Source organism: Phyllobates terribilis, unplaced genomic scaffold, assembly GCF_046119375.1.
Source record: "Phyllobates terribilis strain yellow unplaced genomic scaffold, ASM4611937v1 Scaffold_3__8_contigs__length_932513732, whole genome shotgun sequence".
NCBI lineage: Eukaryota > Metazoa > Chordata > Amphibia > Anura > Dendrobatidae > Phyllobates > Phyllobates terribilis.
The window spans coordinates 533,103,621-533,119,909 of NW_027362763.1; the positions used below are offsets into that span (position 1 = coordinate 533,103,621).

The 16,289-nt window shown below is 41.6% G+C and overlaps 1 protein-coding gene across 2 annotated transcripts in view; it reads right to left on the reverse strand.

Annotated features, from left to right (window-relative positions):
* The window catches only part of MAP3K5 (mitogen-activated protein kinase kinase kinase 5), a 269,310-nt gene that overhangs the window by 34,814 nt on the left and 218,207 nt on the right, over positions 1–16,289 (reverse strand). For both annotated transcript variants that reach the window (XM_073671312.1, XM_073671313.1), the window contains exons 22-23: positions 7,768–7,945; positions 225–393 (exon numbers count right to left, since the gene is read on the reverse strand). In XM_073671312.1, coding sequence (XP_073527413.1) covers positions 225–393; positions 7,768–7,945 — 347 coding nt within the window. The remainder of the gene's footprint in view (positions 1–224; positions 394–7,767; positions 7,946–16,289) is intronic.

The following is a 16,289-nucleotide window of genomic DNA, read 5'->3' on the forward strand; positions in this document are numbered from 1 at the left end:
AGGGACAACCAGGATTCAAATCTATATCTGGCTTGCAAGCATCTCCATGAGCCTTTTGGTGTGCAGTACCTTCCATCTATTTATTTTAATGCCTTAGTCTTACAAAAACAAGTAATATCCTACAACTATACAGAATCTGGGATCAGCCCTTTCACGGCTCTTGCTTTTAACTCTCAAAAAGAAATGGACTTGATAGAATATCTAATCACTAATCCCAAAATTACCTGACCAAGTGCTGTCATCAAGTTTCTAACAACAGTGTCTTGATCTTCAGTCAGGATGCGATGCAGAGTAGCTCTTCGTTCACTGTCCTTCTTCAACATGAAAAATCCAGAGTCTCTTTCCTCCGGTGAGGGAGGAGCACTGTGATCTTCAAACAGCTCATCTGGAATTCTAATATTAATTCTAACTTAATATTTATTATTCAGAAGAAGAGATAGGAATATATGTAAATACTTTTATGCCCAAAAATGACACAAGTATTCTCGGAGTGATACCTTTATTGGCTAACCAGAAAAAAAAATATATATATATATGTAAGCTTTCAGAGTGCAGAGGCTCCTTCTTCAGGCAATATGACAAATGAATTGATAAAACTAAAAGCACAACATTTAAGAGATGTTACATCAAGACATTTGTTCATGAGGTGTAAGGGGTGATGCCTCTTAATGATAAGTCAAAGAGATCAAATTTAGGGTTTTTAGTTGCAAATGGCAAGTCTGTGGGAATGTTGAATCATCTGGAGACTGTCTGGTGGAGGTGTGAATAGAATCCATGTAGTTTGTCATAAATCCAAGTGTTGGATTGAGTCCTGCTGTCAAGGAATTGAAAATTCTTGTCAATTTGAATTCCCAAATTTTTCTCTCTGTTGTCCTTGAAATGACCTTTTAGTATTAAAACTTTTAGATCTGTCATACAGTGTCCCGGGCCAGAGAAATGTTTTCCCACAGGCATGTCCAGTTCATTCTTAATTGTGTGTCTGTGTAAATTCATTCTCGTTTGCAGTTTTTGCATAGTTTCTCCAATATAAAGTCCTTCTGGGCACCTTGTACATTGTATCATGTACACCACATTGGAGGATGTACATGAAAAGACAGCCATGATTTTGTAGTCCTGATTTGTGTTTGGTATGCAGACTGTATTTGATGGTAATATGTGGGTACAAGTTTTGCACAAAAAATGCAAAACTTGTACCCACATATTACCATCAAATACAGTCTGCATAACAAACAAAAATCACGACTACAAAATCATGTTTTAATACTAAAAAGGTCATTTCAAGGACGACAGAGAAAAATTTGGGAGTTTAAATTGATAAGAATGTTCAATTCCTTGACAACAGGAATATTGCCTGAAGAAGGAGCCTCTGCGCTCTGAAAGCTTGCATATATATATATTTTTTCTGGTTAGCCAATAAAGGTATCACTCCGAGAATACTTGTGTCATTTTTGGGCACAAAAGTATTTACAATGGTTTTTCTGGCTAACACGGTACCACAATATAATTTTGTATTGTACATCAAAATAGGAATATAAAAACTTTAAAGGGAATATGTCAGTAGGATCAACCCTCCTATGCTGTATATATGGGCAAACTGGTTATAGAAAGATGAATAAAGTGAAAATTTGATATCTCCGATCTGATGTCTTCTCCCAGAGAAATCCATGTTTTTCTTAATATGTAAATGAGCTGTTAAGATCTATGGGCTGGATACAGATCTCCCCGAGAATCCAGAGCTTATTTTAAATGAATGAAAGGGTGAAGCATGTAATGACTTACAGTGATTACAATGGGAGGGGGGGGGGGGGGGGGGGGGAGTACAGCAGAGTTGGCAACACTATTACAGGAGAGCTGCAGCTGTGTTAGTAATGAGACAAAGCTCAGCTCTGGTGTACTGTGTTCGTTATAATCTCACACACAGCACAGTGATATCAGATATAACGCCCCTTTCATTTAACATAAGCTTTGGAGGCAGATTCTGAGGGAGATCTGTGTCTGCCCCATAGATCTTAATAGGTTATTGACATACTAAGAAAAACTAGCATTTCAATAAGACACCGAATCGCAGATATCAAAGTATCATTTTATTCCACTTTTAATGACATGCATGCCCATGTAGACAGCTTAGGGGGGTTGACCCTACTGACAGATTCGTTTTAACATGTGAGGTGAAGTAGGGTCTCTGCCAACCAGGAAATGGATGTACAGTACAGACCAAAAGTTTGGACACACCTTCTCATTTAAAGATTTTTCTGTATTTTCATGACTATGAAAATTGTACATTCACACTGAAGGCTTCAAAACTATGAATTAACACATGTGGAATTATATACTTAACAAAAATGTGTGAAACAACTGAAAATATGTCTTATATTCTAGGTTCTTCAAAGTAGCCACCTTTTGCTTTGATGACTGCTTTGCACACTCTTGATGAGCTTCAAGAGGTAGTCACCGGAAATAATCTTCCAACAATCTTGAATGAGTTCCCAGAGATGCTTAGCACTTGTTGGCCCTTTTGCCTTCACTCTGCGGTCCAGCTCACCCCAAACCATCTCGATTGGGTTCAGGTCTGGTGACTGTGGAGGCCAGGTCATCTGGCGTAGCACCCAATCACTCTCTTTCTTGGTCAAATAGCCCTTACACAGCCTGGAGGTGTGTTTGGGGTAACTGTCCTGTTGAAAAATAAATGATGGTCCAACTAAACGCAAACCGGATGGAATAGCATGCCGCTGCAAGATGCTGTGGTAGCCATGCTGGTTCAGTATGCCTTCAATTTTGAATAAATCCCCAACAGTGTCACCAGCAAAGCACCCCCACACCATCACACAGAAGCAGAGGTGACTCTTGGTCTTCCTTTCCTGGGGCGGTCCTCATGTGAGCCAGTTTCTTTGTAGCGCTTGATGGTTTTTGCAACTGCACTTGGGGACACTTTCAAAGTTTTCCCAATTTTTCGGACTGACTGACCTTCATTTCTTAAAGTAATGATGGCCACTCGTTTTTCTTTACTTAGAATTTGTATTATGGCAAGAAAAAAGCAGCTAACAGTCTATTCAGTAGGACTATAACCTGTGTATCCACCAGACTTATGCACAACACAACTGATGGTCCCAACCCCATTTATAAGGCAACAAATCCCACTTATTAAACCTGACAGGGCACACCTGTGAAGTGAAAACTGTAGTATCGGCGTCTCTGCCCCCTGACACGCAGAGACGCCGTACCTCTTACCGCCGCGCTCCCGGCCCGGCGTCTTCCGGCTATCCTGCTGCTGCCGGCGCGCACAGCTTCCCGGGCACTGTGCTTAGGGCGCGCGCTCCCTCTCTCTTAAAGGGACCGCGCGCGCCGTCCTAAGGAGTCCCCGGCCAATGGCAGGAGGACCTCTCATATAAAAGGCACCTCCTCCAAAATGGAGGTGCCCGTGCAAGGTTGTAGCTTTGTGTCCTAAACTCTGCTTCAGCCCTCAGGTCCTGCTGCTAGCCTGACTACCAGTCCAGTCCGCCAGCCTGAATACCAGTCTCCGCCAGCCAAGTGTACTCTCCAGCCCGACGGTCTGCCTACGATCCAAACCCGCCAGTCTGTCTATGGGCCTGGCTTGCCTGCCTACCCGGAGAACGTACCAGTTACCTGCCGTGCCTATCAGCCAGCCTACCTGGAGGCTCCTGTCAGTTACCTGCCGTGCCTACCCGGAGGCTCCTGCCAGTTACCCGTGGGAGTCACCTGCTCTCATACAAGGACAGGCCCAGAGTAGCACCTGGTCCCTCTGCTCGGTCCGTCCCTGGTTCACGGAGTCGATTGAGCCGCCGTGCAACCTTGGTCAGTCTGAGTTGATACCTAGTTACGCCCCTCTGGTCCCTCCTTACTCCGCAGCACAGAGGTTCCACCACCCGGATCCGTAACAGTTTGCGCGGGCCATGGAACCCGGTGGCCCACAGGCTCCTTCGCTTGCTGATCTGTACCAGGAGGTTTCTCGTCAGAGATCCCAACAGGAATCCATCCTGACCTATCTGCGGTCTGTCAACTCTCGCCTGGACACGCTGTCTGTCCCACCTGTGCCCGCCTCGAGCCAAGCGACACCCGCCTCGGTAGCGCCGCTGCCTACCAATACCACGGCATCCAGCCTAGGACCCCGGCTTTCTGCGCCTCCTTGTTTTCGGGGTGACCCCGTCTTATGTCGGGGTTTTCTGAACCAGTGCACGCTGCACTTTGAACTTCTGGCACATCAGTTTCCCTCCGACCGGGCCAAGGTGGCGTTCATCATGTCTCACCTCACCGGGGAAGCATTGGCATGGCTAAACCCTCTATGGGAGAGAGGGGATTCCCTGGTGTCCGATCTTCCGGCTTTCCTCACTGCCTTCCGGAGGGTCTTCGATGAGCCCGGATGAAGAATTTCTACTGCCACCTCATTGCTCCGTCTCCGCCAAGGGAGTTTCAACGTGGGCCTGTATGCCATACAGTTCCATACCCTCGCTTCTGAGCTTGCCTGGGACAACGAGGCCCTGGTGTCCACCTTCTGGGAGGGTCTTTCCGGTCGGATTAAGGACGAGCTAGCCGGCCGGGACATTCCTACCACCCTGGATGACCTGGTGTCACTAGCTACCCGGATTGACATCAGTTTCCTAGAATGTGCTAAGGAGATTACCCAGGAGAGAAGTTTTCCTCGTCTTGCTCCTGTTTTCCAGAAACCTGCCTCCCAACCAGCAACTCCCCGGGCACGCTCGCCCGAACCTATGCAGATCGACCAGACCAAGATGGTCAAGTCTCGCCAAGAAACACGCCGAGCCGAGGGGAGCTGTTTCTACTGTGGTAGTAAGGAGCACCTGTTCCGTTCCAGTCCGGTGAAGCCGGGAAACTCCAGTGTCTAGGACCGCTCAGAGAGGTCGTCCTAGGCAAGAGTAAATCCTCTCCGTTCTTGACTTTATCCGTCTCTATTTCCTGTGGAGAGAACCACTTTTTTGAAACCGCCCATCTGGATTCCAGAGCCGCTGGGAATTTCATTTCCCAGTCCCTTGTAGAGAAGTATCAGATTCCTACCAAACCTCTGGCTGAACCATTGGCAGTCGCTTCCGTGGATGGAAGACTCCTTCCGGTGACCATCTTGCTAGTCACTGAGCCCGTAACCCTTCAGGTGGGAATGCTGCACTCAGAGAGGATCTCCTTCCATGTGCTTTCCGGACTCTCTCACTCCCTTTTGCTAGGTCTACCCTGGCTACAGAGACATGAACCCATTCTGAATTGGCAATCCGGCGAGGTGCTCCGTTGGGGGCAGGATTGCCATGAAACCTGTCTGGTCCCGGTTCGCCCGGCTCGACCTCCATCTACTCCGGCTAATTTACCTGGTCTACCGGCACCTTACTGGTCCTATGCAGATGTCTTCGACAAGAAGGAAGCAGAGACACTGCCACCTCATAGGCCATATGACAGCCCTATCGACCTGGTACCCGGTGCCACTCCACCCCGTGGGCGTATTTACCCGTGGTCGTTGGCCGAAACCCGGGCCATGTCGGAGTACATCGAAGAAAATCTGGCTAGGGGATTCATTCAGAAATCTACCTCCCTGGCTGGAGCTTGATTCTTCTTCGTAAAAAAGAAAGACTGTTCACTACGCTCCCGTATCGATTATAGAGGACTCAACCAGATTACTGTCAAAAACAAATACCCCCTGCGGCTCATCTCTGAGCTGTTCGACCGCCTTAAAGGCGCGAAGATAGTCACCAAGCTTGATCTTTGTGGGGCGTATAACTTGTTCCGAATCCGCCAAGGAGAAGAGTGGAAGACTGCATTCAATACCCGGGACAGCCACTATGAATACCGTGTGATGCCCTTCGACCTCTTTAATGCTCCAGCCGTCTTCCAAGAATTAGTTAAGGACATCTTCTGTGACCTCTTATATTCTTGCGTGGTGGTGTACCTGGACGACATCTTGGTCTTCTCTCCGGATCTTCCCACACACCGGAGGGATGTTAGTCAGGTCCTGCTTAGGCTCAGGTAGAATCACCTATACGCAAAATTTGAAAAATGCCTCTTTGAGCAGACCTCTCTACCGTTCCTGGGCTATATTATCTCCAAGACAGGTCTACGGATGGACCCCGAGAAGGTCTCTGCCGTCTTAAAGTGGCCCCGTCTCTTCATCCCACATTTCTCTTCCTGGACTGCTCCCATTTCTGCGTTCACCCGTAAGGGAGCAAATCCTAAGGAATGGCTGTCCGAAGCGGAGGAGGCCTTCCTCTCCTTAAAACAAGCCTTCTCTTCTGCCCCAGTGCTGCACCGTCCGGATTGCAACAAACTGTTCTTTCTGGAGGTTGATGCTTCCTCTTCCGGAGCCTGCGGCTTCTTCTCCAAGCTCTTCTCCTCGTCCGAGCGCAACTACTCCATTGGAGACCGAGAATTGCTAGCCATCAAATTGGCACTGGATGAGTGGCGTTACCTGTTTGAGGGGGCTCTGCACCCGGTGGTGATCTACACTGACCACAAAAACCTGGCATATCTACAGAATGCCCAAAGACTCAATCCGCGTCAGGCCCGATGGTCTTTGTTCTTCGCCCGCTCCTTCCTGTCTTCCGATCAAGAGGAGGAGCCTATGCATATCATCGATCCCTCCAAAGTGATGAATGTGGCCCCCTTGGACCTGTCTCGTCTCCCACCTGGTAAGACGTTTGTAGCAGTTCCGGATCGTAAGAAGGTTCTTCACTGGGGTCATTCTTCTAAACTAGCCGGCCATGCTGGCCAGAAGAAGACCTTCCTGCTTATTACCCGGCATTACTGGTGGCCTACCCTGCGCAAGGATGTGGTAGACTTCGTCACGGCCTGTTCGTCCTGTGCCCGCAACAAGGTTCCCAGACATGCTCCGCAGCACAGAGGTTCCACCACCCGGATCCGTAGCAAAACCATTTCCGGTGACAACCTCTTGAAGCTCATCAAGAGAATGCCAAGAGTGTGCAAAGCAGACATCAAAGCAAAAGGTGGCTACTTTGAAGAACCTAGAATATAAGACATATTTTCAGTTGTTTCACACTTTTTTGTTAAGTATATAATTCCACATGTGTTAATTCATAGTTTTGATGCCTTCACTGTGAATGTACAATTTTCATAGTCATGAAAATACAGAAAAATCTTTAAATGAGAAGGTATGTCCAAACTTTTGGTCTGTACTGAACATAGTTTGCATAATATTCCCCTCACTAGTTTGCAATTTGTGGGTGTTAATCACTTGAGATTATTATCCATAATATGCTCTACAAATGGCCACATATGAGTAAATGAAATATTAGGCAAGTAGCCAAAATTTGGCAATTATAATTTATTTGCCTACAGATTTTGCCATTTTTATGTCTTGCTTCAGTTGACAACACGAAATGCATCAAGTTTGGTTCCTTTTAGCTTCTGAGAAACTGGTGGTAAACTGTCATCTTGTCAGTATTTTCTATAAATAACAGTGATTGCTTACTGTAAGTTTCTGAGAAGCTAATTCAAAAGTGTCATTTCACATGACTGTTTTTACAACTATTGCATTTACAAAAATAAGCACAACAAGAATCCTCAACAATAGTAATAGCTGTGCAATTGAAATATACAGAATTGGTAAACTGTAGCTATTACTTTTAATTTAGTAAAACATGGACCATACTTATACATTGAAACATTTTAACTTCACAAGCTGTCACTTTAGGTTATATTTTAGCTTTTACAAATACATAAAACTTTATAAAACAAGCTGAATGAATGCAAAATGGAATACAGAATGCCAAACATGTGGAAACGCAAACTCACCCCAGGAAAAAACCTCTTTTGATTTTAGACTCTTTTTCAACACATGATTTTGTTCTTGATGTAAAGGCAAAAGGTTCTGATCTTAGGTCTGTATCAGGTGATACTGAACCATATTCACTGCTGCTACTTGTATCTTCCACCATCACGGGTACAGGCAATGATATACTCCTCAGATATTCTGCAGAAGAGGGATGAGAACACATATATCTCACAAATCTCTCCTTAGGAAACAAAACAATGTATACAATAGCCCATTTTAATGAACTAACAAGAATACTGTGATTCCACCAGAAAAGGGTCACTAAAATAGAATATACCACAAAAGTCTATACAGTGGACAAGCAATGGTTTCCAATTCTGACAAAATAGAGTGGTTCTTGAAAGTGTGTGAACCCTTCAGAATTATCCATATACATTAGCTGCATAAATTTGACCTTAAACTGCATTAGATTTTCACACAAGTCCAAAAAGTAGCTTAAAAAGAACAAAATCAAATTAGTCATAATTATTAGACTATTGGATTAGCGAATTTGATGGTGAAATTAGAGTCTAGTATTTTCAATTAATGGGATGACAATCAAGTGTGAGTGGGTGACCTGTTTTATGTAAGGAACAAAAATCAAAGACTGATTTTCACAGTACATGTTTGTGAAAGTGTATCATGTTATGAACAAAGTAGATTTCTGAGGACCTGCGAAGAAAAGTTGCTGATGCTCATTAGACTGGAAATGGTTACAAAACCATATCTAAAGTGTTCAGACTCCACCAATTCACAGTCAGACAGATTGTGTACAAATGGAGGAAATTCAAGATCATGATTGCCGTCACCAGGAATGGTTGACCAACATAGATTACTCCAACAGCAAGGCGTATAAATAGTGTGCAAGGTGACAAAGTAAGCAAAGGAAACCTCTAAAAAACTAAAGGTCTCTTTCACATTTGGCTAATGTTAATGTTCCGCCATCAGGAGGACACTGAACAACAATGGTGTACGTAACAGGATTGCAAAGAGAAAGCCATTGCTCTCTTAACCGCTTCGCGACGGCCCACTGTAGATAAACGTCGGCGCTTGCTGGGCTCTGTGCAGCGCCGACGTTTAAAAACGGTGGGTGGTCCCGCAGCGCTCAGGACTCCCAGGGTCCTGCAAGCGCTGCGATTCCAGTGCAGAGCGTTAGCTCTGACAGGGGACATCATCGGGACCTGATTGGATCAGGTCCCAATGATATTAACCCTTTGCTATGTTCTATATGCCGCGATCTATAGTGATCGCGGCATATAGAAGATAGACAGAGGAGAGGGGGTCGTCTTACTTACCTCTCCGACGACCCCTGATACCTTCCAGGACCTGGCGCTGCTATGGCAGCTGAAGGTCACATGACCGCCTCCAGATCTGCCATATATGGTGTCCTGCCAGGCTCAGCCTGCAGCTGAAGCCTGGCAGGACACACTGACTGTGAAACAGACAGCAAAGATCTCATGTAATGTAATACATGTCTATTACATTACATGAGATCAGTGATCAGAAAAATAAAAATTAATGTCCCATACAGGGACTAAGTAAAAATGTAAAAAAAAGTAAAAAAAATGTTTTTAAACTGTTAAAAAAAATCACAAAATAAATAAAAATAAATAAAATATTAAACCAATAAATCTGTATATTTATGCAAAACCAAAAAAAGTACACATATTTGGTATCGCCGCGTCCGAAACAACCCTATCTATAAAACTGTCACACTAATTAATTCCTGCTGTGCACACCGTAATAAAAATAAATAAAAAACGGAGCAAAAAAATATGCTTTTTCATCATATCGCAAACAAAAAGTGGAAAAAAATGCGATCAAAAAGCAAAATGGAAATAAAAATGGTACCGCTGAAAACGTCATCTTGTTCTGCAAAAAAAAAGCCGCCATACAGCTTCATCAGCTTAAAAATAAAAAAGTTATAGCGCTCAGAATAAAGCAATGCAAAAAAAATATTTTTTCTATAAAATTGTTTTATTGTGTAAAAGCGCCAAAACATAAAAAAAATATACAGTAAGTGTAGTATCGCTGTAAACGTACTGACCCGAAGAATAACGCTGCCTGATCACTTTTATCACACGCAGAACGGCATAAAAAAAACCCTCAAAAAACAATTCCTGAATTGTTGGTTTTTGTTAATTTTACCTCCCAAAAAACGGAATAGAAAGCGATCAAAAAATGTCACGTACCCAAAAATGGTACCAATAAAAATGTCAACTCGTCCCGCAAAAAACAAGCCGTCACATGACTCTGTCGGCCGAAATATGGAAAAATGATAGCTCTCAAAATATGGCGATGCAAAAACTAGATTTTGCAAAAAAAAGCGTCTCTTAGTGTGTGACAGCTGTCAATCATAAAAACCCGATATAAATCTGGTATCTCTGTAATCGCACCGACCCGAAGAATAAAGTAATCTAATCAGTTATATCACATGAGGAACGGCGTAAAAAATAAATAAAACCAATTCTTCACCTGCTACTGATTTGTTTATTATGTCTCCCAAAGATCGCAGTAAGGCTCTGCTCACATTTATCCTGCGCTCGGCGTGCATAAAAGTGCGGTTGGCCACAGTTTTATGCACTTCTGAAAAAAAGGACACCGCTAAACAGAGGCCAGGCGGAGTCCAGAGTAACTCTGCTGCCTCATTACAGTGAATGGATCCCGCAGGGGTTTCATCTGAATTACATCACTTGGAAATTTAGATGGAAACCCCGATGTAAGTGCTCAGCCTAGAGCGCCGGATAAATGTTATGTAAAATGTTCCCAATAAAAGCTTCAATTCAGTCCTCAAAAAAAGCTAGTCCCCACTCAGGTCCGTAATCTGTTAAAAATATAAGGGACTTCCAAGTTACTGGTAGCAGAAAGGCTCTGGAAAAGCGAAATGGCCCTTCCCCCCCAAAAGAAATTCAGAAAATTTTGTGCTCCCAAATCCAAATACCTATTCTACAATAATTTGTTCTCCAATTGTCAAATAGCACTCCGTCCCCCCCAGATCTCGCCGTATGGCTGAGCGGTACGATACAGCCACATATGGGGTATTGCCACTTTTAGAAGAAATTGCGTGACACATTTCGGCACCATTTTTACCCATTGCACTGTGTGAAAATATAAAATCTGAGGGTAAAACTTTTTTTGTGGTAAAAATATAATTATGCTTTTTTCACTGCCCAATGGTATAAATTTAAAAATTAAAAAAATACTCACTACTTCCCTAGATGAATTCCTTGAGAGGTGTAGTTTACAAAATGGGGTCACTTGTGGGGATTTCTGCTGTTTCGGCATGTCAGCGACTCTTCAAATGTGACATGGTGTCTGCAACCTATTCCAGCCAACATAGCGCTCCTTTCTCTTCCGAACCCTGCCGTACACCAAAGCAGTGGTTTTCCCCCACATATGGGGTATCGGCGTACTCAGGAGAAATTGCACAACAAATTTCATGGTGCAATTTCTCCTGTTATCCTTATGATAATGCAAAATTAGGGAATGAAAAACGTATTTGTGGGAAAAATGTGAAAATTTTATTTTTACAGCTCAATATTATAAACTTCTGTTAAGCACCTTGGGGTTCAAGGTGCTCACCACACATCTAGATAAGTTCCCTAAGGGGTCTAGTTTCCAAAATGGTGTCACTTGTGGGGGGTTTCCACTGTTTAGGCACATCAGGGGCTCCCCAAATGCAACATGGCGTCCGCTAATTATTCAAACAAATTTTACATTCAAAAAGTCAAATGGCGCTCCTTACCTTTCAAACCCTGCCGTGCGCCCAAACATTGGTTTGCCTCCACATATGGGGTATCAGCGTGTTCAGGAGAAATTGCACAACAAATTTAATGGTGCAATTTATCCTATTACCCTTATAATAATGCAAAATTAAGGGATGAAAAACGTTTTTGTGGGAAAAATGTGAAAATTTTATTTTTACAGCTCATTATTATAAACTTCTGTGAAGCACCTTGGGGTTCAAGGTGCTCACCACACATCTAGATAAGTTCCCTAAGGGGTCTAGTTTCCAAAATGGTGTCACTTGTGGGGGGTTTCCACTGTTTAGGCACATCAGGGGCTCTCCAAATGCAACATGGCGTCCGCTAATTATTCAAACAAATTTTACATTCAAAAAGTCTAATGGCGCTCCTTCCCTTCCGAACCCTGCAGTGCGCCCAAACAGTGGTTTTCCCTCACATATGGGGTATCAGCGCGCTCAAGAGAAATTGCACAAAAAATGTTGTGGTCCATTTTTTCCTGTTAACCCCGCGGAAATAAAAAAATTGGGTCTAAAGTAACATTTTTGTGAAAAAAGTTAAATGTTCATTTTTTTCTTCCACATTCCAAAAATTCCTGTGAAGCACCTGAAGGGTTAATAAAGTTCTTGAATGTGGTTTTGAGCACCTTGAGGGGTGCCGTTTTTAGAATGGTGTCACTTTTGGGTATTTTCTGTCATAAAGACCCCTCAAAGTGACTTCAAATATGATGTGGTCCCTAAAAAAATGTTTTAGTAAATTTGTTGGAAAAATGAGAAATCGCTGGTCAACTTTTAACCCTTATAGCTCCCAACAAAAAAAAATTTTGGTTCCAAAATTTTGCTGATGTAAAGTAGACATGTGGGAAATGTTATTTATTAACTATTTTGTGTGACATATCTCTCTGATTTAAGGGCATGAAAATTCAAAGTTAGAAAATTGCAAAATTTTCGCCAATTTCCGATTTTTTCACAAATAAACGCAAGTGATATCGAAGAAATTTTACCACTATCATGAAGTACAATATGTCACGAAAAACAATCTCAGAATCAGGGGGATCCGTTGAAGCGTTCCAGATTAATTACTTCATAAAGTGACACTGGTCAGAATTGAAAAAATTGGCCCGGTCACGAAGGCAAAAACAGGCTCTGGTGCGAAGTGGTTAAAAAACATTGCTGCCCATCTGCAGTTTGCTAAATGTCACTTGCACAATCCAGAGGGCTATTGCATCAATGTTTTGTGGATGGATGAGACCAACATAGAGCTTTTTTGTTTAAAGAGAACCTGATGGCACGATTTTGTAATGTAAAAACATGGGTGTAATGGCGCTGTAGTACAGATTAAATTGATACTTTTGGTGAAGAAATCCACTTTGTAGTTTTTTAGTCCTCTAAAGTTTTCTGCTAATTAGATTTTGGAGCACAGGGGCTGGACTGTACACCGTGTCTGTGATTCCCGGGCTCCTCCACCTGCCACCAGTCTTGGAATGATAGGTCACTGCTGAGATTTCAAACAGAAGATAGGCATTTCATTAAAAAACTGGAGGCATTCGGAGGGGTCGGGAATCACAGTCATGGGGAAGAAGACCTAGTGTATAGTCAAGCCCTTGTACACTGAAATCTAATTCGCAGAAAACTTCAGATGATGATTAAAAAAAGACCAACAAAGCGGATTTCTTCACTAAATGTATCAACTTAATCTGCGTTACAACGCCATTACAGCCATGTTTTTACTTTACATTACAATATCATGCAGACAGGTTCTCGGCAAGTGAGAAGCATTATGTTTAGAGAAAGAAAAACAAAACACTGCATTACTGCTATAAAAACCTCATGCCATCTACGAAACAGTGGTGGTAGTATAATGGTTTGGGCTTGTTTTGCTACATCTAGGTCAGGGCGGCTTGCCATCATTTCTGGAACAATGAATTCTGAATTATAGAAGCAAATTCTATAGGAAAATGTCAGTACATCAGTCTATGAGCTGAATCTCAGGAGAACATGGATAATACAGCAAGACAACGACCCAAATCACACAAGTTGTTCTACAAAAGAATAATTAAAGAAAAATAGAGTTAAAGTTACATTTTTGGAAAGTCCAAGTCAAAGTTCTGACGTTAATCCTATAGAAATGTAGTTTAAGGACCTGAAACGCACAGTTCATGGGGAAAAAACACTAACATAACAGAGGTGAAGCTGTTTGTAGGGAGGAATAGGCCAAAAAACTCCTCCAAGCCAATGTGAAGAACTAATCAACAATTGCCAGAAACGTTTAGATGTAGTTATTGCTGCACAAGGTAGTCACACCAAATGCTGAAAGCAAAGGTTCACATACTTTTGCCACGCAGTTTAAAAAAAGACTAAGATTGTTTACACATTTGTTTGATTTGGTTCTCTTTACTTTTAGGATCTGCGTGAAAATCTGATCTAGTTTTATAATAAACCTATACAGAAATATGGACAATTCTGAAGGGTTCATATACTTTCAAGCATCACTGCATTTTGTCAGAATTGGAAACATTTTTAGGTTACTTTTCTAATTCTTGAAAATAAAACCCTGGAATTTCTCAATATTGGGGCCAGTTTTGTGCCCTACCTAATTACTGGTTGATTGTTGAATAGTTGATTTGGCCAATATTTCATGTATATTTGGCACTTTTTTTTAGTGGTTTACAATCTGCCATACCTCATGGTGATATAATTTATTTTTTGTATGTTAGGTGTCTTGCTTTATTGCATGATAGTCCACTTAGTCTTCTAGTTTTTATATAGAATATTGGCTGTACTTGATTACTATATATATTTGTATAGCCAGTGAAAAAGGGTATTTTGGTCAACTTTTCTGCTTGGGTCACATGTCCCGTGGCTTTTTAACCCCTTCCTGACCATTTCCATTTTTGCACTTGTATTTGTTCCTCTTGCTCTTCCAAGAGTCATAACGTTTTTATTCGACCGGCGATATAGCTTTACAAGGTCTATTTTTGCTGGACAAGTTGCAGTTTTGAATGACACCATTCATTTTACTATTCAAATGTACTGGAAAATGGAAAAAAAAAATCCAAGTACGGTGACAACAATGCAATTGTGAAACACAATTGTTTTATTATTATGGTACTTATTATGCTGTAAAAATGAGCTGCCATTATGATTCTCCAGGTCAGTATGATTACAATTCCAAACGTGAAGATTTTTTTTTAACTGTTGAAAAAAATTGGGAAATTTGTAAATATATAAAAAAAATTAGCTTGTGTCATAATTTTCCAAGACCCATAAGATTTCAATTTTTAATAGATGGAGCTGTGTGAGAGCTTGTTTTTTGTGTGGTGAGCTAACATCTTTATTGATACAATTTTGGGATAGATAAGATGTTTTGAACATTTCTTATTGAATTTTTTTTGCGGCGACTGTAAAACAGAAATTCTAGCGTTTCAGTTTTTTATTTTTATGAACTTTACCGATCAAGTTAATTAATTTTACATTTTGAGAAATTGGGATCTTTATGGATGTGGCGATACTAAAAAGGTTTTTTTTTTTTATATTTTTATTTCTTTAGTTTTAATGGGGGGAAAAAAGGGTGAAAGGAATTTTCATATATATCTTTCATTTTTTTTTATTTTTTACTTTATAAATGTGCATTCCCATCTCCAAGATCCTATCCCAATATGTAGTAGGTGTAATACCCCTTTAAGTTTTAGTCCTCTTAGCAATCATTTAATTACTTATACTATATACTGCAATACCAGGCGTGGCCAAACATTTAACAGCACCTTCCATCCTACTTGTTTTCTATCAATCTCCACCCTTCTCTGGCTCTATGAAGCCTCAAAGAAGAGGGAGGATGGAGCTAGAAGGAAAACCAGCAGGTGGGAAGGTGTACTGCTCAGCTTTAAATTCTAAAATCTGTTTGGACTGCCAGTAGATGTTTATGTGTTAAACCTGTCTAAAAGGCCAATTTATATGCAACAAAATTGTCACCATTTTTTCATTTCTAGCTAATTTTTATAAATTGTTGACCAGTCCATGCACAAAAATATATTATTTATGGCTGATTAAAACTGTTCATGACTCTATAAAACTTGGTTGTTGGTGCTGTCGCTAAGTGTTGCTCATTGGACATTTACATTTTCAATAAGAATTTCTATGATTGAATTTTCATTAGATAATGTCAGTATATGAACAATGACTGTACAGTTGGAAAAGTCCATTAGATCTATATTACAATATTTAAAACCACTGATTGTCATTTCTTCAGGACTCCGGTTGTTAAAGAAACAAGCAATGTAAGATTTCTGGATTAGAACCAACATTACTTGATATTGCACTTTTATTTAGCCATTAGGTTTACAGAAGTAGCTACAAGCGAGAGTTAGGGCTTGTTCACACATTGAGTTTTTGCTGTGGAAAAATCGCAGAGTTTTACAGTACCAGCAAAGTGCATGATATTTTTGAAATCTCATGCACATGCTTCTTGTGTTTTTCCTTACAGACTTGAACCATCAAAGTGTTTTTTCAAATCTGCAGCATGTCAGTTCTTTCAGTGTCTTTATAGGGTTTTTCACCCATTCCAGCAGAAAAATCTGCTAAACGTGAGGGCATACCCTTAAGACAGTTCTCTGCTCTTATTCAGTGCATACTCGGTTGTACATATACAGTATGGAGAATAGCAATACATATCAAATAAGTTTACTCAATCCCCTTAAGGCTATGTGCCCACGATGCAGAAATGCTCCGGATTTTTCCTGAGCGTTTCTGCATCTCCCTGGC